The sequence below is a fragment of the Aquila chrysaetos genome, chromosome 13 (assembly GCF_900496995.4).
Source record: "Aquila chrysaetos chrysaetos chromosome 13, bAquChr1.4, whole genome shotgun sequence".
NCBI classification, from domain to species: Eukaryota; Metazoa; Chordata; class Aves; order Accipitriformes; family Accipitridae; genus Aquila; species Aquila chrysaetos.
In genome coordinates this window covers 36,990,615-37,013,994 of record NC_044016.1, presented here as the reverse complement: position 1 = coordinate 37,013,994, position 23,380 = coordinate 36,990,615, and the positions used below count along the sequence as shown (strand labels likewise).

The 23,380-nt window shown below is 37.3% G+C and overlaps 1 protein-coding gene across 3 annotated transcripts in view; it reads left to right on the top strand.

Moving 5' to 3' along the window:
• UNC5D (unc-5 netrin receptor D) overlaps positions 1 to 21,175 on the top strand; it is a 175,698-nt gene extending 154,523 nt beyond the window's left edge. For all 3 annotated transcript variants that reach the window (XM_030035759.1, XM_030035760.1, XM_030035758.1), the window contains 6 exons: positions 127 to 295; positions 2,037 to 2,264; positions 4,717 to 4,866; positions 8,450 to 8,614; positions 10,497 to 10,675; positions 12,924 to 21,175. In XM_030035759.1, the coding sequence (XP_029891619.1) occupies positions 127 to 295; positions 2,037 to 2,264; positions 4,717 to 4,866; positions 8,450 to 8,614; positions 10,497 to 10,675; positions 12,924 to 13,128 (1,096 nt within the window). In that variant the 3' untranslated portion in view covers positions 13,129 to 21,175. The remainder of the gene's footprint in view (positions 1 to 126; positions 296 to 2,036; positions 2,265 to 4,716; positions 4,867 to 8,449; positions 8,615 to 10,496; positions 10,676 to 12,923) is intronic.
• Positions 21,176 to 23,380: the final 2,205 nt, after the last annotated feature.

The window sequence follows — 23,380 nt, the reverse complement described above, 5'->3', positions numbered from 1 at the left end:
AGATTTTAACTAAAATATTTTAAAATTTGCAGTTAAAGTAAATTTTCACTCCTTATTAAAAAGAGCCTGACAGATGTTATTGTCTCTCCCTGCCTCCCCCCCCCCCCCCCCCCGCCCCCCCCCAAGCCTACAGCCAGAAGGCACAGATGTTCTTCTAGGACCAGAAGTAACTTGTGGGCCCTCAGACTTGTCTGTCAGCACCCCATTTGCCTTGACGATACCACACTGCGCAGAAGTAAATTCGGAGCACTGGAATATTCACTTGAAAAAAAGGACACAGCAAGGAAAATGGGAGGTAAGTTTAGACTTCTGCTCCCACTTAAAAGGTTGTATTAATGATGGAAACATGATTACTCTTATTGATGCAGGCACAGGTCAAAGATTATGTAAGTGATAGAAACAGGCATCTTAAAGAAACAACAACAACAAAAAAAGATTTTGCATTTTGTTAAGAAGCAGCTAAACTGTTTTCAACTATTTTACCAAGATGTGCAATAAAGGGTCAACTTTATGATCTAGCCCATGTGACGTGAGAAAGTATTCATTTTCTCAGTTCACTTAATAATGGAGGCAGTAGCCATTCATTTGTAAAAACATTGTTTTGATAGATCATAGATTCCACAAAGACTCATGTGAGAACAGATCACTATATCCACGCAAGAATTTATCATGACATAAAGTTATGGAACTGGTTAAAAGTACAAACTTCAAGTTTAATTTTTTTTTTTTTTTTTAACCTAGAAGGATCCTCCTGATTTAAAAATCTTGTCTCTTTGTATATGTCATTTTAATGGGCATTCAGTGATCACGCTGTGCTCATAACCTCTGAAGGATTAGTGTACATTAAATGAAATATTTTGCTTTTTTAGTTGAACATGCATTTTCTAATCCTGATTTACTGGGGAAATTAAGCTTCGTGCATTCATGACATGGGCATTTGATCAGTTGTGTCTGTCCACCTGCATTTTTTAAGCCCACTGGCCATCTTCGACTGAAACTGCTTGGTAGGCAGCACTCAAACTTATTAAACTTTCTGCATCATCTGGGGAGACAGCCTACTAATAATACTCATAAAGGGACGGCTAAAGCATGAACCAAACTGTTATTCAACATTACAGAAATCCACACAGGATAGAAAGGTGCTGAATTTCCCAACTATAAACTGTTCACTGTACATGTAATTAGAACTGCAGAATCCGGTAACTAGACACAAATCCATAGTCAATCAGATTTTATTGCACTGCTGCTGATGGAACTACTTGGTTCATTGCATTGTGAGGGGAGAAAAAAACCAGTAGTTAAAACATTCATGGATACCATAAGTCACTCTATCCTTTTCCTCCTCTAAACCACTACTATGTTGTTCGTTGCTCTTGTTTAAACCATTTCAAGTTCAGCTTAGTTTTCTTACCTTAGATGCGCTCAATACTTAGTCAGCTCTATCAGTGTTGGTTAAAAACACCCTGGAAATAATGAGGATTGTAACACCAGACTGTAGACTGCTCAGATACCTCATCTAATGATGCTGTAATGCAGAACTAAGCATGAAAGGCAAAAGAGTGGGATAGGTAGTTTTTTGATGAAGGTAAATGTTAACTGTAATGGATGTTCTGAAAGGAAGTCAAATACCAACTATTGTTCAAGGTTTGCTTATTGACTTTAATCTTCAAGGTAATTTCTTAACTTGACATTGGGAAAAAAAATTAGCTAGAGAGTCAAGAGCACTTGAAAAAAGATGCTAAAATTGCTTACGCATCATCATGATTATTATATGCTGTACACATTGAATTCTGCACAATATATTGCCATAAATCCTATTGCTGACTCAGGGCTAAATAGCGAGTATTTACTCATTTAGGTAGTCTACCTTCTCCCTTTCCCTGAGGTCAACATGAGTAAAGAGTGTGCAGATGGGCTCTCAGAAATACTTTACATTCTAGTTGAATAAAAATAAACAAATAATGTCATAATTCCTATTGTCAAGGCCTATTGATTTTATTACTTTAATTTTTTTTAACCTGAGTTTCATTTTGCAGGAAGTGATGTCTGTGGAAGAGGAAACTACTTCTTGCTACTGCCTGTTGGATCCTTATGCCTGTCACATTCTCTTAAACAGCTTTGGAACTTATGCTCTTATTGGAGAACCGATCTCTGACTGTGCCGTTCGACAGCTGAAAGTAGCGGTTTTTGGCTGCCTGTCTTGCAATTCTCTGGATTACAATCTGAGAGTATATTGTATGGATAACACACCTTGTGCATTTCAGGTAAATGGTTTCACTTTGTTATTTTGGTTTTAGTTATTTTTCCATCGAGTACTAAAATTCCTTTATTCCTGGGGATAGTCCCTGGGCAACAGCAACAGTCCAGAACTCGAATGAATGAGAATACTGTGGGGTTTTTTATGCTGCTGCTGCATGACTTGGGGTAAGTCAGTCCCTTAATTTCTCTGCAGTGTTTTTCACTTGTGGATTTACACTGCAAGAGCTTTAGGACAGCCAAACTGTCTTTTCATTTTTTGCCAGGCAGATGGAAACCCACTCTGCCCACATTCTAGACTAACCAAAAATGACGTAGCCATGGTTAACACAGCACAAAGCTACAGCTGATAAGCAAAGAGTGTTAGGTTGGGCTCAGTGCCTTGGCTGCTACATGGCATAGGCAGAGCTTGCTTGCATCTGGAGCTGAGTGCTACTCCACTACAAGTAGAAAATGTAAGTCATTATCATTTGATGTATAGTATTTATCACGCTTGTTACCCTTGCACTCTCATTAGTCAGTTCAGGATTTCCTCTCCTGTTTACAATTTGAGCAAGAAGAAAGAGATTGCCTCACCATCTTTTTAAACAAAAATTAAATTATGATCGTGCATTTCCCCTTTTAAAAAAGAACCAACACAAAACTATCCCCAAGAGGCTATTAAAATTAGCATGATTTTTCTACATGGTATTTGAAGACAAACCAATGAAATTCCCTGGCTTTTGCAGCCTTAGTAAACTCAGAAGCTTTAACAAAATGGTCTTCTTTTGGGAACTGAAATGAAGACACTTGTGACAGATGAATTTTTGCTTCCTTTTCCTATTGTACAGAACAGAAACATGAATCTTAATGAAGCACGCACTAATGTCTATGTGCCTCTAATAAAAGCAAAGCCACTGAAAGGATTGTTAAAGACTTACAATAGCTTTGTAATTATACCCTTTATAACACACAATTTGTGGGCTACCAGTATTTTCCTAGATGAGTCTGTCGAAAATTGTTAGAAGAATAATTACCAGTTTTCTGCATTCACAGAAATTAGAACAGGGTGTTTGTACATAATGAGACAACTGTATATTTATGAAATTATACTTCCCTTAAAAGCATGCTACATCAACTTCATGCTAGTGTAAATATTAAGTGGCGAACATGGAAAGTACAGATTTTTTGGAATAAAGTATTGGAGTTGGGCTTACCCAAGTTTTGTTTGACACTGTTAATCCTTTATGGTGCAGTCCTATATAAGACACAAAGTTCCTTGATTTTTCACTTTGTTCCTGTGTGAAAACTTACCTTACTTGCCATTCTAACAGATGACTTTGCCCTTTATGCAATTCCTAGTGTGTTGGGAACCTTGGCTCTCAAAATATAAGAGAACCACGTCCCTTGTATTTTGTGTTTTGCTGTAGTCCTGCTGACCCTTGTGGAATTAAGGACCATGTGCATTATGAAAGGCGGAGCAGTGTTTATACAACTACAGTACATGTAAAAAAAATTCCAACACATGCAGGGAATTTTGAAAATAGTTATGAAATAAGCTATTCCCTTTGCAGTTGAAAATCAAAAACTAAAGTCTCCCTTCTTATTCCTTCTTTCATATAAACCCAGCCATTAGGAGTTAAAACAAACTGAATGCCTGTAAATTCGTTTATAATAGAAATCCATTATTATAGTTTCAGAAAGCTCTGGTAGTCATTATATTTTCAGAAGGTCACAATGATTCCAGTAGCTCTTCTAATAATAACTTCACTACTGACAAGCACTAAACCTCTTTGATGCACACAGATTTTTTATAATTTATGTGGATAAAAGTAATTTTGAAAGACTGCTTGCTAGCTGATTTTTAAAGACTTCTGCAAGCTCTCCTTCCTCACTAGTAGTATTTTTACCGTAACAGTACAAGAATAAACATTACGTAAGTACAGGCAGGGGTCATTTTTTTACTATTATGTTTTAAATTCACAGAATTATATAAAAATCTAGGTTGGAACAGACCTCTAGAGGGCTGTAGTGCAAATTCCTGCTCAAAGTCAGCCCTTCCAAGATTGCTCAGGATCTTGTCCAGTAATTCTGAAAATGTCCAAGAGAGGCGAAATGAAACTGAAGCATTTTGTCTAAAGCGTACCCTTGGTGTGTTTCTTTCAGTGCTCTTTAAAGTCCTGAGAGTACTTTCTCACCAAAACTGCTGTCGATTTAATCTGTAACTGAGTAGACTATTCACCAAGCATGTGTTATGTTGTCTATCTTCCTTTTAGTCTGTTAAATAAATATCTCGCTGAGCTTTGTATGTCAAGTGTCATACTGTCATCTGGCCCATGAGAGAAATACTCCACCGCTGTACCCTGATATGCTGTACATAAACATAAAGATGTATTTTCACCTTCCATAAAGATGGATTTTCATTAGATTTGGTATTTGTTCCTAATACTGAAAAAATTCTTTCCTCCTCTGCGGTTGCAGGAAGTGGTTTCGGATGAAAGACTCCAAGGAGGACAATTACTGGAGGAACCCAAGCTTTTGCACTTCAAAGGGAATACCTTCAGCCTTCAGATATCTGTCCTTGATATCCCTCCTTTCCTTTGGAGAATTAAACCATTTACTGCATGTCAGGTACTTGTCAATTTTATCTGTTTACCTTTGAATTCAGAGGAAGTGAGAATTTTCACTGGTATAGGCATAACCCAGAAAAGACAATGGTCCCTTTTATTTTTGAAAGGTGTGGTTTTAATCTCTGAGTATGCAACAAAAATGCATTGCCTTATGATTTTGCTAGTCTAGCCTCAATGTTTCTTTGTAGTTAAGAATTCAGGGAGGATTATTTCTGCCTGATAATTTCTGCAAAGTTTTTTCTTTGGGGCATTACCTCCTTTGCTGATTGTGAGTCCCTGGTGCATGCAAAGTTCTGAGAGTGACTCAGAGGCCTCAAAATACTTTGTGTGCAGTTCAGCACTTTTCTTAATGCTACGTACAACTTCTATGAATAAATATATTGCTTATGGTATATTAAACTCAGGTAATTTTGTTCTCTGTTGGCAAGTAATAGTCCAGAGTTCCCAGTCAAAACTGAACTGCAGGGTGCTGTTAGAACAAGACACGATAGCCAATGCAAATTTCTCTGTATTTATCTTCATGCACTGCAAGGACCTCACTTTGCTGAATCTAATGCAAGTGGCACAGCCCAAAGTAGCTATTAAATTTATTGCTGCAAGATAAAAACAAAAAATAAAAAGTCAGATGAGGGAGCCATAACCCACAGAAGAATGCTTAAGTGCTGGGCTTGCTTTAAGGCAGGCATAGAACGGCAGACCTGCTGAAGATTTTGATCATAGTAGGCACATTCCCATTCTCTCAGCAGCCACTCAGGGTTAAAAAGAAGCATGTGCAAAACAACCTCTGCTGACAGAATGGTCTGACACGGTGCTGATACTGAAGCTAAATAAATATTTACATTTTATAATTGAGTATAGTTTGGATGACTTGGACAGGTAATAATTGTTCCTAAGAGAAACTGCAGAACAACTTATACTGGCTTTGTATTTCCCTCTCGGTGAAATGTGTTGTGAAATGTCCCAACTCTCTTGACAGCTCTGATTTGGTTCCAGCCTTTTTATATATAAAAAAAATCTACTTCTTCATGTGGAGTTTCTTCCAATGTTTACTTGTTTTCTCTCCTGCATACCACACTTTAAAAACAAGCTGGCTGCTCTGGTTGTCAAAAACAACTGGAAGGAGCCTATTGCATAATTGTCATTTGGTCCACCAAATGAAACCATTATCAGATAGTGCAATGAGGCAAGACTTATGTTAATGATCTCTCAGACAAGTAAAGATCCTGCTTCAAGGCTTGAACAGATGAATAAATCATCATGTAAAACTGTGGCATAAAAGCAGTTAATGGCAGGTGGTAGTCAGAATTTCTCCAGACTCTGCTAAGTGCATTTGTTTGTCCTGGCCATCCTGCAGGAGCAGATGCTGAGTGCTTGGCATCCTTCCCACCGTGTTCACAAGTAACTAGGGAGAACCCTGAAAAACTAGTTGGGTGTTAGAGCAGGAAGAGGCTGTGACAAGCATGTTAAGAAGCCAGACAGGCACCTTTGGGGGTTAAAAGCAGCTGTCCTCCTAGCATCTTGTGTCTCTTAGAGGATCCAGTGTCTGTCTGTAGCTATGAGATGATTTACATTCCCTCTGTCTGCTAGGAACTTAATTACAAAGGGAGAATAAAACCGAAAGCATTTCTGGAATACTTTAAACACTCATCGTTCCACCATGCTTTGCCCCCCTGTATTATGTTTCATATAATTCTTTTCAGCTGAGTGATTCTTCCACTCTGAATGAAAGCAGAGATGATTACTCTGGAAAAATCTAATTACAGTTGCTCCACTTCTAGTAGTTTGCTAATGTTTTCTTTATCGCTGTTGGTACCTTGCTACTGCTACCAACTCGGGATCTAAACGCAGAGCTTATCATTATCACTTAGTGCATCGTTACAGATGGGCTGAGACACTCTTAAGAAGCAGTAAACTGCATTATCAGCTATGAGTACAACAATATTCTCCCTAGTTTAGTCTTGACTGTACTTTAAAGTATAGGGTGAGGCTGATCTTTGAAGCTGTATATTCTCAGATTACCAGTGCATAGCTAATGTCTTCAGGGGCACAGAAAAGATCGCAACCTAAGTCCAGTAAAAATGGCTTATAGGAAGACAAGAATGAAGAAATGCATGTTTTCTGAGCTGTAAGCTTTTAGGTGAGCTTCCATATATATATAAACTGATCGTTTAAGTTAAATTCATGATTTACTTGATTTAAACAGCTAATTATGACAAGTGACTAGTTGACAGGTCACTCAGTTATAACTATCAGTATTAAATACTGAAGGAATTATAGCTGCCTACAGGCAGCACATTTTATGTCCTTGTCTGTCATTTATTAACCCTTTATAAAGCTCTGAAAAATGCAAGAATGCATGCCCAGATTAAATTTTGCGTATAGTAATTACTGTATTTTCTTTGAAGGATCAGCTTCACATGCCTTTCAAATACATTCTAAAATTTAAAAGTAGTGTGTGAAAAAGGGACAGACTAATCTGAAAATCCATAATCCTGCTCTAGAAAAACTAATGTAAAAATCTTTAAACTAGTTTTCTCGTGTTAGAATAATTGCTCACTGAAGCTGTTTAATGCTGTCCCATATTCATATGGATGAATGCTAAGATATAATAGAATGAAATATTAATATCAGTCTTTTTTCCCTTTTACATTCTTCTCCAGGTTGCCAATTCTACAGTATTTTCCAATATCTTGAAATTAATAGAGAACATGTTTGGTTTAATTGTTTTTACTATTTACAGGCCTTCATGGCTACAGTGTGGAACACCATAGTGGGTTTGTAGCTGATGTTAGTTTAGAATTAAAAAAAAAAAAAAAAAAAAGTGTTCCAAAAGTGTTAAGAGAAGAGACCAGCAAGAGACCTTTGGTATTTACAAAGTAATCATAAAACAGAAGTTAGTTGCCCCCTATGTACTTCTCCTGTCTATTTCCGTACGTTTTTAGGAACTCAAAGCAACCAGAGATGCCAGAAATCTCTGATGATTAATTGCTGCAGTTGTCTATGTAGCATTTGATGAGGGCATTCATCCCATAAACTGTCCCTGGCTGAAGTAGAGGAGTCACTGAAAGTAGTCACAGAATATAACAGGATGAAACTAAGAAGTAAAACTGAGACTGACCAATGATGTGCAGTGGGCTGCACGTGACTACCCAGGCAGGTGGGTGTTTTTAAATTCGGATGGAACATAAATATAGAAAATACGCTGTCATGCTCTATGCTGCATTAACTTACAGAAGAAGAACAGTTCTTGATTTGAAGTTCCTTTTTTTGGATTCTGTAGTACAAAGCGATGGCAAGCAGACACAGATTGGAGTAAGAGTGCATCTTTCTCGAGTTTCATTTTAGATGGGAGTCTCTCATCATGTATGTCACTGAATGAAATCTAAGCTTTCAGTAAATGTAACATCTCAGTATTTATCAATTGAATCGTCACTTATTAGTTTTGTCCTACTTTGAGTTTGCAGGGATGCTAGTAAAAACGCAATTGCAGAGAAAAATCATGGACTTTTTTCCTATTTTGCGATTGTCACAATTTCTCTTTCATGCCTGCTTCCCTGTTGTTGTGGGAAATGTTTCTCTCATAGGAAGTCCCATTCTCTCGTGTGTGGTGCAGCAGCCAGAAGCCACTGCACTGTGCCTTTTCACTGGAGCGCTACACACCTGCAACTACACAGCTGTCCTGCAAGATCTGCGTCCGACAAGTCAAGGGTCATGAGCAAATCCTACAGATCCAGACATCCATTCTAGAGGTAAAGTGTTCTCTCTCTTTTTTTGTTTTGTTAAGTTGCTGTGTAGTATGTGACATGACCCCTCCCCATTTTTGTCCTTTCTATCTCTGTTTAGTTTCTTATGCCCTGTTCAAAACTGTTAACAAGTATATAAAGCCTTAGCAATTCCATTTCCAGCAGAAATCAAAGCACAGAGATTCTACAACACTAAAAATAATTTATATTTGAGTTGGTGGTAATAGTTTTCTTGCAAAAAGGTTTTGATAGTTTGCAGAGCACTGAGAGTTGAAAATGGATGGATTGCCTGTATGCTCTTAGGCACTGACTACTCACTTACTAGAGCATTTTTGTATACACAGAATGTCTTGCAAGGATGGTAGCTTTGCTCACAGGTGAAAGATATCAAACATCTAGTCAAGCAAGCTGGTGATGTGTCCTACAGCAATGAAAACTTCAGCTGCTTTTTTTAGATTATTGAACGTCTTTGTTGATCAATCCAGATTAATACTTCTGGATTAAAGATATATGATCATTGCTAAATGCACTATGCAGAGAATGCAGCAACTAAATAAGAAAACCGCAAACATCATCCTGTATAAAAACATCCTCAGAATACGGCCAAGCATTTTACTGGTTCTTTATTGTTATTTCATAAAAAACTTCTGTCATTCTATGTATCTCTCAATAGAGTGTTGCTGCTGCAGGTTTTTTTTTCCTCCCTCTCTCTCTCTCTCTCTCTTTTTTTTTTTTTTAAGGGACCTATCTGTCCACAAGTCCCCAAAGCATGTTACAATTTTGTCTTCAAATGGATTTGCTAGCATGGAAGGTTTTCTCATGCCTATCTCAAAAAGTGATTGAAGAGTGCGGATAATTTGACTGTTAAAAAAATATATAAATAACAACTGAATACTTGAATACTACAATTCCTTGAACTAACCAGGTAGCAGTAGCTTATCTCACATGTGCAGGGTATGAAACTCTACTATTGTTCTGCATATTTAATTTAACAGTCAGACCATGAGAGATATCTACAGCACCGCTATTACTTTGCATGGATGACTTTTGGGATGTGTCATAAATGTTATATGAAGAGACTATAGCATCATTGTTATTTAATATTTATGCTGCATTGCACTGAAACGAATAACGCATGGAAATGTGACTCTATTACACAAGAGTGGTATAATTTTATAGGAAAAGAATGGGCCAGATCTACAAAAGGACCTGGATTCCAAAGACATTTTTAATATGGAAGAACTGAGGTACTTATAGAATTTAGGTGTTTTTTAAAAAAATCACAAATGTGAGATTTATGTGTCCATATTTTAGGCTTAAGCAATTAAAGATTTAGAAACCCATATGCTTTTGTGGCATTGCATCTACCAGTCACTGCTCTACTGGACTTCATCTGTAACACAAAAATTAAAAAAAAAGAGGAAACTAGTAGAAGGAAAATGACACTGTTTAAAATGTTTTTATACATAAGTGCTTGTGATGTTCTAGAAGTTCCTTCACGAATCAGAAAAATACCTCTTAGCTATTCAATTTTCTGTTGTCAGTTCTACAAACTGTAGCTGGAATCTCAGCAGGCTCAGGTTTGATTCTTTCTTTCTCCAAAAGCAGACTTGATACACCAATAGGTATACATAGACAGGCTCACTGCAGGTAGATAGATCCCTGCATAACAAGGCAGCAAAAAGCGTACAGAACTGTCTCCACTCCCAGCTGTTCTCACTTTGAAGATTCTGTGCAGAAATCCTGTCTCACTTCCCCTTTTCTCGACAGGCGTGTACCATAGGACTCTTGGTGTTCCTCTGTTACTGTGCTAAAGACAGCCACCTACAGACCCACCGTAGGCAGAAAGCCTGATGCCCTAACTGCTTTGCTTTTATATTCTGTGTAGAATGAAAGAGAAACCATCACTTTCTTTGCACATGATGACAGCAACTTCCCTGCACAGATGGGTCCAAAAGCATTCAAAATCCCCTACTCCATTAGACAACGAATCTGTGCAACGTTTGACACACCCAACGCCAAAGGCAAAGACTGGCAGATGTTAGCACAAAAAAACAGCATTAACAGGTAATGGAAGGCAATTTTGAAAGGTGAACATTTACATATGCAGTAGCAATAATTTGATGCTGTTACGGTTTTCTTTGTCTGCTGGTATTAAAGATGTGTGCATAGTAATTTACATACTTAACTCTCAAGGATAAGCTGTAGTTCATACATTCTTTTATATACGACTAGTTGCTGAAAACAGGAACTGCCTTCTCCTCTGAATAAATCAGTGTGCCCTGTCCTATCTGATGTATGTTTGCTTCTCAGGTCAGTTTGTTCTGGGCTGGACCTTTTCTTTGTACACCCACAAGGGTGGGGTCTTGGTGAAGTACGAGACTAGAAGGACTTCGGAGGTTGCGTGTTCTCTCAAAAAAAATCATATGGCCTGTTGCCTTGGCTTCTGTCTACATATTTTCTATTCCAAAATTAATTAAACATTTTGCAGATTTTTTTTTTTTCCAAGGAAAAGACATATTTAAAAAAGAAAGTCATGCTCTACTGTTAGGAGTAATAATATTATGATTATTAAAACTGAAAGAAGCTGTAAAAACTGATTTACTATTTATTTTGCTTCTTCCACTTGGCTAAATTAAATTGGTGGAGGCAGTTCACTCACAGAAATATTTACCGATTGTCACGAATGCCATAAATATGTTCCCAAGAGGGCAGAGGGATACTTAAGCAAAATAACTTTTCATTGACTTGTTGCTTTGCATGGGAATCTCAATAAACCACATCTGAACCAAAGAAAAAAAGTAACTTATAGTCTTGCAGCAGTGAGAGAGTCAGAAAATTCTGCTTTACTTAGCAGTGTTTACTACCTATTGTCAGGCACTTTAGTCTCCCCTGGTTTCTGTTCCTCGCGCGTAGAGGAAGCTGGAGATTTCTCTTTCTCAGGAAACTGAGACAGTGTACTAAGGAGATTACATTGACTTGTGTAAGACCAAATTTGTGATAACCCTTAAACTTTTGATTCTGTGTTGGAGACACCTGGTAGGGTCTTTGCAATATCTATTATTTTTATAAAATCAAATTCATAGATAGAAAAAGGAAGTTGTTGAGCAGTTTAAACAACCCAAAATGTAGTTATAAAACCAGATGGTAGAGCACAAATACTTGACTTCATAGATTTACACATATCTGCTGTACAGCATAATCCATTAGGGTCATCGTAATATTTCCCCCATCTATTTCAAAATACAGGCTACTGCCATACTAGTAGTTATGTCTAGGTATTACTAGTAGCAGTCAAGGTATTACTTGACAAGAGTAACAGCCTGGCTTTAGTTCCTCAGTTTAGACAGTAATCTGTTCTTGCAATGCACTAAAACTATTCATATTGTTGCTACAAAGAACTTCTTCAAAGCTGGAATTGTACTACACATACACAAACTGGTCACTGTATGTTAACTTTTGATCACCAATAGAGATGAATGTCCTGAGGAAAGGTGATTAGCAAAGCTTGAGGCGGGGGGGGAAATAGTATCTGCCTGTTTTTCACTCATGAGTAACAGTCCAAAAATGGTCAGTAGCAAATATTTAATTATGTTAGAGTTGGTTTAAAAAACCAAACAATAGCATTCAAGTCCAAATTTCCTTTTCTGTGCTACAGGTTAATCTGTTTCTTCTTGTATTTTTATATATCTATCTATATGTAATACAAATGTATAAATAACATTTATGCTTGTGAATGTGAAGTTAATATATTTATCCAGATTATTATGTCCAAAGCCCATAAATAGAAGGAGTTATAGGGTAATGTGCTTAAGATACATGCTTTGTTTTACCAAATTATTTGCAAATCTCATCCCTGCAAAGTCCTAAACACTACATATAAATAAGATATAAATTTACAAATTAAAAATGTCATATCTTCACATAACCACAAGCATCAATTTAAGTTACATAATTCCTCTCCCTGACAAATACTTGCTAAGTTTACTAATGATGCTTTCCAGAACTGACTTGTTTTCTAAATCATACAGGATGGTGCTGCTGGCCAGCGTTTATGTACCTCAGAATATACAAGTCCCTTGTTCATTCTCCTTCTGCTAAACTGAGCAAGTGACATTTGAAGAATAAATGCACCATTGTGTCCCCTCTTCAGGGTTCCCTCCACTCATCTCATCTAGGTCTTGCTGAAGGTTTTTTGTTTTTTAAACGCATCTATAGCACTAGGCACCACAGAGGGCACTTTCACATTCATGGTAGCTACAGTATATGCTGTTTTTCATCCTTTTTGTTTTACCTTTTTCTCCCCTCCTTTTAGGAATCTCTCCTATTTTGCTACACAAAGCAGTCCATCTGCTGTCATTCTGGACCTCTGGGAAGCCCGACATCAACATGATGGCGATCTTGACTCCCTAGCCTGTGCCCTGGAAGAAATAGGAAGGACGCACTCCAAAATCTCAGACATAACAGAAACTGAGATTGAGGAGCCTGACTTCAACTACAGCAGACAAAATGGACTTTAGTCACTTTTTTCCATTCAAGAACTGATGGCCAGCTTTGACTATTACACTAGAGATTCTCTTTGGCAGGGAGGAAATAAGGGTTTCTGCACAGTGTGTATGGAAACAGACACTCATTTCCACAATGCAGTTTTCAGTTGGAGGAGCAGAAGAAGCCCTACTAAAAATCATCTCAGTAATAAGGAAAACACAAGCTTCTCCCTGTCCTCTCTCATTTAAAATTCATGTTTTAATGTCAGAAACCAAACTACACGTCTATCATTCCTGGGGCAGGAAAGAGTGAGATACAGAACCATAAAAGGTAAATATTATGACATAATGTATTTAGGAAACAGTAATGCTAATATAATGCCTAGTGAAAATCAGCAAATATGATATTGAGTATTTAGAGCCGCCAGAGGTTAATCCTAGTTTAAAGGTTTGTCTTCTTGGGGCCGTGACTCCCTTTTGTCCTGCATCTCTAACTTACCACACTTAAAGAGTGGGTTTAAAATGTCATTTGATATCATGTTGTCACTTTGTATCTGCTACAGAAAAAAAGAAAATCTGGCCTTATCCTGTTCAGATGTTTGAGGAATTAGAAGATCTCATAACTATTTAATTGATATTATGTGCATTCCAAACAATTTCTTTTAAAAATTCAATCACTTAATGAATGTACATTTGCTGCAGAGCTTTCCTGCCTATTCTGTTAACAGAATAACAGAACAAAACCCTTCTCTGTGAAATTAGAGTGTGCACGTGTGAGAGAGAAATTTTCTAAAGTTCTTGGTCTGCAAACTTGGTCAAAAAAATGTTTCTTTGGGGGTGGATATAGCCACCAAATAAAATGCAGGAAATTGCCAGCCCTATTTTAGCAAGTTTACACATTTTTTTTATTGCTTCATGTTCTGGGGCTGAACTAAAAAGTAAAGGTGAAGTCAAATCGGCAAAGCTTAACTTTGGTTTAGTTCCAGACCGAAACCAGAAACCCCACATGATACTGCCAAAAATTGGTTTGATTTCATTGTACAATCTGGAAATTTCACAGGATATAAAGCTGGCTGTGTTACATTTGGTTTAGTTACAAACATATTGCATTTACCACCAAAACCAGAATCTAACTAGAGAATTCTCCTCATTTTTTATCCATTTTGTACAAAATAATTTATTACTTCAACTGAACCAAAAAGAGAGCTGTCACTGTGAGCGTGTCCTAGTGGAACTGGTACTGAGCCAAATTTAACCATTATTTTTACTCATATATTCTTTAAAATTAGCCAAGGTGCTCATTAGCTCTGGCCCTAGGCTATCAGTTTTGGTGATAGGAATACAATCAGTATAAAGCAGGAACATAAACAAGACTTTAGGAGCTTTATGGAAATGCAAGAAATTGAAAACAAGCATTCTGGGGGTATTTTACCCCCGTATTTGGCTGAGAGCAGCATGATAGGCCACAGGGTAGGTACTTAGTGTGCAAATCTGTAATAATCTGAAACTATTTCTTTACCCAGGATTCCAGTTCTGAAAAGTATGATGAACAACTCTTGACGTAAGACTTTGCTTGTTCTCGCTCATCTGAAATTGCAAATTTCATTGCTTTCCCAGCTCAGCGGGCTGGAATAGTCTTAGACTTCTAAATACTTAGACTTCCCCAAACATTTTCTGCACTTCAGTATTTCATGCAGCCTGCCATGAGAGTTCCTGTTTGCAATGGAAAATCATAATGGCTGCAAGCATATTTAAGACTGAGACAAAAATACCAGCTGATTTGGCAGCAAGCTGCCACTGTTTTCAGCAGCACATGGTTCTATCTGTGTTTGAATTATATTTCTAGCGACTTCCAGTCCTCCTCCTCGGAAACCTGTTCTTCATTGGACAAAATATCATGAATTAAAGAAAAAAAACCAGGGAATGGCATCCACAGAAAAGCAGTGGAGTTTTAGTGAGCTGTCGTTGTCTGGGAAACCAGCTACAGTCACTTTCCAGCAGTTAATTTGTTCTCAGCTTCTCCTCAGATGCAGTTTTAATTTTCAAACTAGCTTAGGTTAGCTACCACAACAGAGACCTAAGTACTACCCTGCAGGTGCTGTAATATATTCATGTCACTCCGAAGAGCTGTATGTGTTTTCTCTTCTTGTATTCCAAATATATGTGAGCTACACACAGCATATGAGGTCAAAAGAGCTGCTGTATGGACCTCAGACCTTAAAGCTTTTTCTCAGGAAATGCACAGTGTTTACTTTCAAGACTTGGGTAGCTTTGAAAAAAACCTCTATGTACAGCAACACCCAACTCTGCCTACTGAATGCTCGGTAAAGCCTAGAGAGAGAGAGAAACCAGAAGCTGTCTAGAGTGACTTCCTCCAAAGTACATCTAAAAGGGCCTTCAGAGTGAAGGGATCTGGGTTGTACACCAAAATCCAATGAAGTCTAGTGTCTGAGTTAGTTAACGTACTGAAAAGGAATAAATGTCAAAGTTTCTTACAGTGCCAGAAAAGAAACCGTTCGGTTTTGGGCCCAAGGTAAGGTTTTAATTTTGCAGTGCTCAAGAGAGTATTGTTGTTTCCCTTTAGGTTTTGTTTCCTGGTTTTTCTTCACTTTTGCTAAAGCAGCTTCTTTGTTACTCATCTTTCTTTAGTGAATCTGAATCAAGAACTCTGACTTTTTGTAACCTATTATTGTTTTGATGCTCTTGTATTATTAAGTGGACTAGAAATGCCACAATACTACTTATTTACCTTTCTCGCACTGTAATGGGGTTTGAAACAGTAACCAAACCACTAGCCTACATTTCTCATGTGAGCTTATCCAGCTGCACACCTGAGTCTTGTAAGAACTGCCATACTATGTCAGGTGAAAATCCATTCAGTCTTGTGTGCTATCTCTAATAGTGACCAGGATTGAAAGTTTAGGGAAACAGCGTAAGAAACATGCCCTGTACTAAAGGACTTCCTCAGCAGGGGGATTGCATTTGGACCACTGTGTCTAAGAATCACTGATACTGTCCTTCAACAAACTGACTCATCCCTTTTGAACCCACTGAAACACTTGGCCTTCATGAACAATATCCAGGAGAAACAACTATCACAATCTTTTGCCCTTTTTTTTTTTTTTTTTCCCTAAACAGCCCTTCCTTTCCAAGCTTTCCTTTCATGTAACACATGCTGCCTAACAATTGCACTGGGTTCCCCTAGTTCTGTGCAGTAAGGAATACTGAGTAACTGTTACCAAATCACCTTATCCATATATTATACATTCTTTTACAGGCTTCTCTCACATTTAATTTCCACTCACTCTCTTGTCTAGGCTGAAAAACCTTGGTTTATTCTACTTTGAACATCCTTGCTGTTATTCTCTGTATCACCTCTAGTTCTGTATCTTTTTGGAGATGGAGCGACCAATAACCTGCTTTTCAACAGGAACACAGGCTAAATCATGTAATTCCTCCATTTCCTCAGTTTCTTGCTATTCCCACATTCAGTATCAATCCCAGAGGATTAAGATCTTGCTATAGCATAAAGCCACAAGAAACGCCTGCAAGAGACTGCAGGATGCCCGAGAATACAGTAACTGACTTTACTATGCAAATTACTCAGGCTAGTACATCCTGAACATCCAGCAAATAAAACCTGTGAGGAAAAAACGCGTAGCTGAAAAAGAAGACTGAGGTGACAGAGATGATGTCAAAATCATTAAAAAAAAAAAAAAAAAAAAAAAAATCCTAAAAAGTAAATTATTTGTTCTCTATGCTAATGATGGATATTGGTAGGCAGTAACTGGACAATAAGAACTTGCGTTAGACTTTTGAGTGGAAAAAAAAGGCTTTTTTCAATTTAAAAAAAAAAAAAGAGAAAAAAAAAGAAAAAAAAAAAAGGTTTTTTTCTATTCCCTTTCCCCCCACTGCATCTGTTGATTACCTGGTGTGTCTGATACACACATGCCTGTTTTCAGATGCTCTCTTTCTGTTGTTTTCTGTTAGCATCATGGCATGATATTAATAGCACTTAGCACTTTTACTTATAGAGGCTTATGCCAGTTCTCCTCCCTTTTTTATGCAGAGTCCCGGTTTTAGAGATGGAGAAATTAAAACAGTTTTTAGGTAAATGCTTCTGCTACCATATAAATGGGGCAGCCACGTGGGTTTTGTTACCATTAACAAACAGCTAAACAATACAAGTAAAAGATGTTAAATGTTTGCTTCCTATTTTCTGCAGTAGAAAGCAGCTGACTTTGCCAGCTCACCGCAAGCCTGCTGTAAGTATGCTTTGCAATACAGTATTCTCTCAGAATGATAATTTAGAATTTGTATGCAAATGCTATATAAATAGATATGTTGAACATTATTAGCAATCTTAAAATTCTATAAGCACATTTTTAACATCTATGTTAAGAAAATTTTTTGGAAATCTGTATACATATATATATATATATATATATGATTTGATCCAGAACACAGATGTAAAGGAACATCTGAAGCAGGATTAGAGGCCAGAAATTAATAATTTATTCCTCTATTTTATAAATTATAACTTTTGAAAAATAATTTTTAAAAGCTCTTCACAAACTAGAAAGTAAAAGAAAGAGAAATGTAATGTTACACACTTAAGATTCCATCTAGCTGCCCTGAGTCTGAGATGGTGAAATAGCCATTTTGATTTTACATCACCAAAGAATCTGCTCTAGTATATTTTCATCCTCCTAAGCACTTTTCCCAAATATTTCTGAGCTGTGAGTCATATAAGACTAATAGTTGCATTTTAAAAATGACTTACAATTTTGTCACCAAAGTGGTGCACTTCACAGCTCCACCAGACTGCAGCATCATAAAGCTAATTTACAGTTTTTACAACACTGCTTTTGCAGTCTTACTAGTTTACATTAAAATCCTTTAAGCCACAAGGAAAGGAACCCTGCTCTGTAGATTTAAATTCAAACTTCATTTACCACTGCAAGTCCCATAAAACCAAGATGTACTCCCACAAAAATTTTATTGGGCTTTTTGTAATAGATGAAAAGATATCAACACAATTCTCTTAAAATACAGGGAACTATTTTTGTTATTATTTTTATCTCTAGCAACAGCTGGTCTCCTCCTCCATGGGCCTGTGCACATCTTGCTTTCAGCAGGTTAAGGGAGAAGCTTATTCAGCATAAATCACTAAAACAGGGATCTTGTCATAGGACTCCATGGTATTAACATCATATTAAAAGGTCTATTCTTTTTTTTTTTCCACTTGAGAGATAGTGCTATATGAGAGTTTTAAAACATTCAGCAACTGATCAATTCCAGATAATATTTCCCACTACAAAGAATAAAGCTTATGTATACAGTGCAGCTAAAACAAGTGAGGAACTGTTGTGGACTTCTGTTCATGATTTGAATCCCCCCTCCCAGTCTATTTCTGCCTATGTATATTTAAGCAAAGGGCTGCATTATTTCTTGGATGGTAGTTAACTGAGTAGAAAACAGGAAATTATTTCTAAGTAAGTCCTTAACAACTGTGAATGATCTGAAGATTTGTCTTTCTAGTCTTTCTTTTACTAATTTGAATTATACTTGGGAAGTTCTCCCACTTCTTACACAGCAGTAGAGATGGTTAACAGTATTCCCCGAGAACATTTTTCATGGTAAACCTGCTGAAGAATGTTTTCTATGGGTTGTTCATTTGTGGTATATGCTTCAGTAAAACTACTCCCTTGAGACTATTCCTGCTTCAGAAGAGGCTGGCGGGTTTTCCGCAGCAGCATGTAAAATGGCACATATATCCTTTCTTGGATATATAATCATTGTCTAATTAAAACTGTCTAGTTAAAATTACTTAAAGGATTCCTGAGCAAGTACAGTAACTAAAAATACTAGGTATATAACACACAATACCTGTAGCAACAAATAAAACTCAGTATGCTGGCGAAAGATCAGGAATCATTTTCTAGTAACGCACAGTCTAGCTCTTTTCTCTCATTGCCAATACTAGCATAAGTGGTAGCAAAAATCTCCTTTCCAACATGGACAAAAATAAATAAATCACTCTAAGATTAAAGAATGCTTAGAGAATCATTTGATAGTAACAGCGTCTGCAATGCAGAAAACAACTGATGTTCTACTCATTGCCGCAATTAAAAGAAAAATCTGTCAGTATCCATGTTCACTGTTCTGTCCAAAAATAAAATAAATGTCTAGGAATTTGCCACTATATTTTTTGTATTAGAGGTGAATAGTACAGATTCTACTAGTGTTTCTTGTCTGGGGCTTGGGTGGGTAGGGGTATATTGTAATTTTCAAGCTATTGCAAAAGCTGCTTTTAAATAAGCTGTTCAATTGTATTGAATAACTGGTTTGTGCTTTACAAGGGAATCCGGGTGAGCCAGGATTCAATGGGTAGCCTCCTTGCCTTGCTGTCACAGGGTAACTAGAGCTGAAGTCACTTGTGAAAATTTAGCTAAGGGATAGGGAGATTAGATGACCCATCCCTGATCTGTAATGTGGTGTACTGTAATCTAATGAGATTAGACACTCACCTACTGTAGAACCGTGGTTTTGTCAGCAGCTACTTAGTTTGTCTGCCCCGGTGTGATAACCTTGGTTGAGAATGTACTTCTGCAGATTTAAGAAGATGTCAAACCCCTGTGTTATCTGGTCTCTGTATATAAATCTTGTTGTCTAATCCCAAAAGGAAATGTGTAGCACAAAATGAAGTTAAGGGTGTACTGCACCAAGCCTGGTTAAAGTTTTTTTCTGATACAGAAGAAGGGGGGGAAGACATGAATCTAACAGCAAGTGTATTTGCTACAGAGAACAAGAATGTTTCCTAACAAATCCTCACTTAGAACTGACTGAAGCTTTGTTTTTGCAGTTGAAAAAAATGTAAGACCTGGTATTTCCCATACTGAAATTTGGAATATTAACCTTATGGTGGTGATACCTTTTCAAGCAATTCCTTCAGTTTTGCCCCATTTGTGCACTGAAGTTGGAGGGGGAGGGAGGAATATTTTTATATGAAGCTGTAGACTTTTGCATTCTTTCGACTTTCAATCTAAAACCCAGATATCATTAGTGAACCTCACAAAGTTCCCTGATGCATCAGTAAGCAGTACACACACACACACACGTATATATATGCCTCATTGGGGATGTGGCATATACATACTTCTGGTATATATGTGGGAACAGCAAACTGACATCATGTAATTTGTGACTTGGGAGATGTAGCTGCCTCCTCCCACCTCTTAATCAAATTCATGCTCACTGTGACTCTGCTGATCTCAATTTATACATGGGTACAAAAACATTAAGTGTATACCTTTTGTTAATTTGGATCAAGTAAAATGTGATGCTGGTCAGTCTGGTGAGACTTAAAACGATGTTATGCATGACTAGAGCTAACTGAAAGATTTCCATTGCATTTTCAACTTTCAAAAGTTTTGACCAGCCTTTTGGTGAAAAGGGGAGGGGGAACTTCAACCTAATCAAATACAAAATAAATAATAATTTTTTAAAAAGAGAAAAAACCACAAGTATTCCTCTAGAGATACCTATTTTCTCTTCTGCTCCTTTATTTTCGCAATGAATAGGTTCTGAAAATGTTGGTTCTTGCTCATTTGACTGAGCATTCTTCCCTCCCCCTGCTTCTCCCAACAGTTTCAGTGTGTTCTGAACTGAGAAAAGAGCAGAGATTTGAATGCTTTCTTTAGTATGAAGCTGAAGGAGTAAGGAAGAGAGAGAAGAACATTAAATAAAAAGCATGGCCTTGGCTTCATACCACACTTTCTGTGCCTTGTTCTATCAATGTAAATTCTGAATGTTGTACAGTAAAATACTTGGGAAAGACTCCTTGGAAAAGGCTGCACTGGCTTCTTTTTTCAGCACATGTACATATATAAATATATATACATATATATATTTGGTAATGCCAAACAGCTGTGTTATATTGTACTGAAAAAGTAATAATGGACAGTTTGGATGTTTTATGTAGGGTTTGCAAAAATTGTATGGCTATAGCCTTTTGAAGATAAATGTACAGACGTAAATTACTGCATATCATTTATGAATAAAGAGTCTTTTACTGACAGATTACTGTACAAGTGGCATATTAATTTCTGTGATAAAACAAGATGTTCTGATATGAATGCTTTGGGATGCGTCACTAGTTTTATAGTGAGCTTTGTATGGGAGTTTATGCTGGAAAATGTGTACTGGACACCTTTTTCCAGAAAACCTGCAAAATCTACGGGAATAGGACCAGAACTGAAGTTTACCCTTTACTGACAACATTGTAATCAATATCAAGAATATCATCCTGCTTTCATACTAGTCTGAACTACAGCCCAAAGAATGCCAATTACATTCTACCTAAAATGTGATTTCAGGTATTTCACTAAAATGCCGTATTTATTTGTCTGAATGTATGTACAAGCCCTACTCCAGGACTAGGACATCTTTGTCCTTTGCACTCCAAAAGCAACATATATTATTCTGCTTTTTGCAAGATGGAAGATGCAAAACCTCTCTGCGTATCTATAGACACGGACAATTCCTTCTAAAATGCAGATAGTTCCATTGCTACATTCAATAAGTGGTTGCACCTTGAATCCTGTATCACTGGAAACAAAGCTTTGAGTCCTATTCCATTTACCATGTAAATGTAATCTTTTGATTTGTAATACCCTTTACTGAGATGCACCAGATAAGAACTCATTGTCTTGATTAATCCTCCCCATACAGATAAGCTCACAACCTTAGATCCTACTTAAAAGAATAGAAATATCCTGTCAGCAAATAGAGCACTGGGTCCTGCAGTCAGAAAGCCTCTGATTACTAAGTAGCTATCAATCACCAATACATTGCAACCTGACAAGGAAGGTGGCAAGTAAATACAAGTGTCATCTGTGCTTGTCTTCTTCATATGCATAGACATTTGCCTATCACCAGCGTGGGGAGATGACACTGGGGATGATGGGCCCTTGGATTAAGCCAATGCAACCCTGTGTGTTTTGCGTTTGGTTTTTGGCTTTAATAATTTAGCTACTGTCAGCCTTACTTCACTGTCTCAGGAATAGTGAGTGATACATACGCCCTTAAAATCCTTACCATAGCCATCCTAGCCAGATGGTATCTTTACATAAACAAAGACTAAAAGGTGAGACAAAACCTTCAGCTTTCTGCTAGACATAGTACATAGCCCTTTTCTGGATGGGTTTGATCTACACTCCAGTTACCACTGTGTCACATTAACACATACAATTAAGCATCAACTACAAATATGCTAGGCTGACAAAATGAGAATCTGGATATGGCACTCACCTTAAGTGAGACATTATAAAATGTATTATTAATACATACATACCAGGGGATGCTAGGACAAGCTGTTATAAATCAAGATATCCTTCAAAGATTTTATTACATGCATTTAAGTTGTTATCATCCAAGACATCATACACCATATAATGTAATGGCCACCCTTTATAATAAATAGGACTATCACATTAACTGCCTTTGACATTCATTGTAAAATTATTCATGATTAATTATGTTTGCAGAGAAATAACGTATGTTATTATAAGTTCATTGCATTGTGATTTAATGAACAGCCACTTAGAAATTACACTGCAAGTAGAGGCTGCTGCCAGATTATTTTGAAACAGAATGATGGCCTCCATTGAACACGGAAGCAGGGTGGCATTCTCATTATTTACATGCCACATTCCCTCATGCATGCATAGCTCCCCAGTCCACATCTAATGCCCTGCTGCACTCAGGTACGTCAGAAATGGAGGCAGTACCCAAAAATATAACGGCATTTTGCATAAATAAAATGAATTTTCTTTACTCTGATTATAAAATTGCTATAATAAGACATGGATCCTTTGTTCTTGGTGGACAAAGTAAATTGCTTTTCTTCCTTCACGAGTTTGATTGTTTGAGAACCCGATTATCACTTTGTAAGAGGCCCCTGTGCCCCTCCTATCATCCTATTCTAGTAGTACATAGTCAGCTGACTGTATATTACAGTTCCACCTCTTTCTAGCCAAACTGGCATCAGTAGTACACTTCAATAAAAACCTCCTCACTATGGGTCTTCTGATGTACACAAATATCAAAACCCTAACAACTGGAATGCAGGTTTCACCATTTCTAATCCACATTGCTTCCAAGTATACACCCCTATACTGTAACTTGTCAATGAAGTCATGAAGCATCACCACTGGAGAAATCAGAAAAAGGTGTGGCTAAAATTAAACAACTGCCCCCCTCCCCCCCCCTTCCTTAGTCCTGA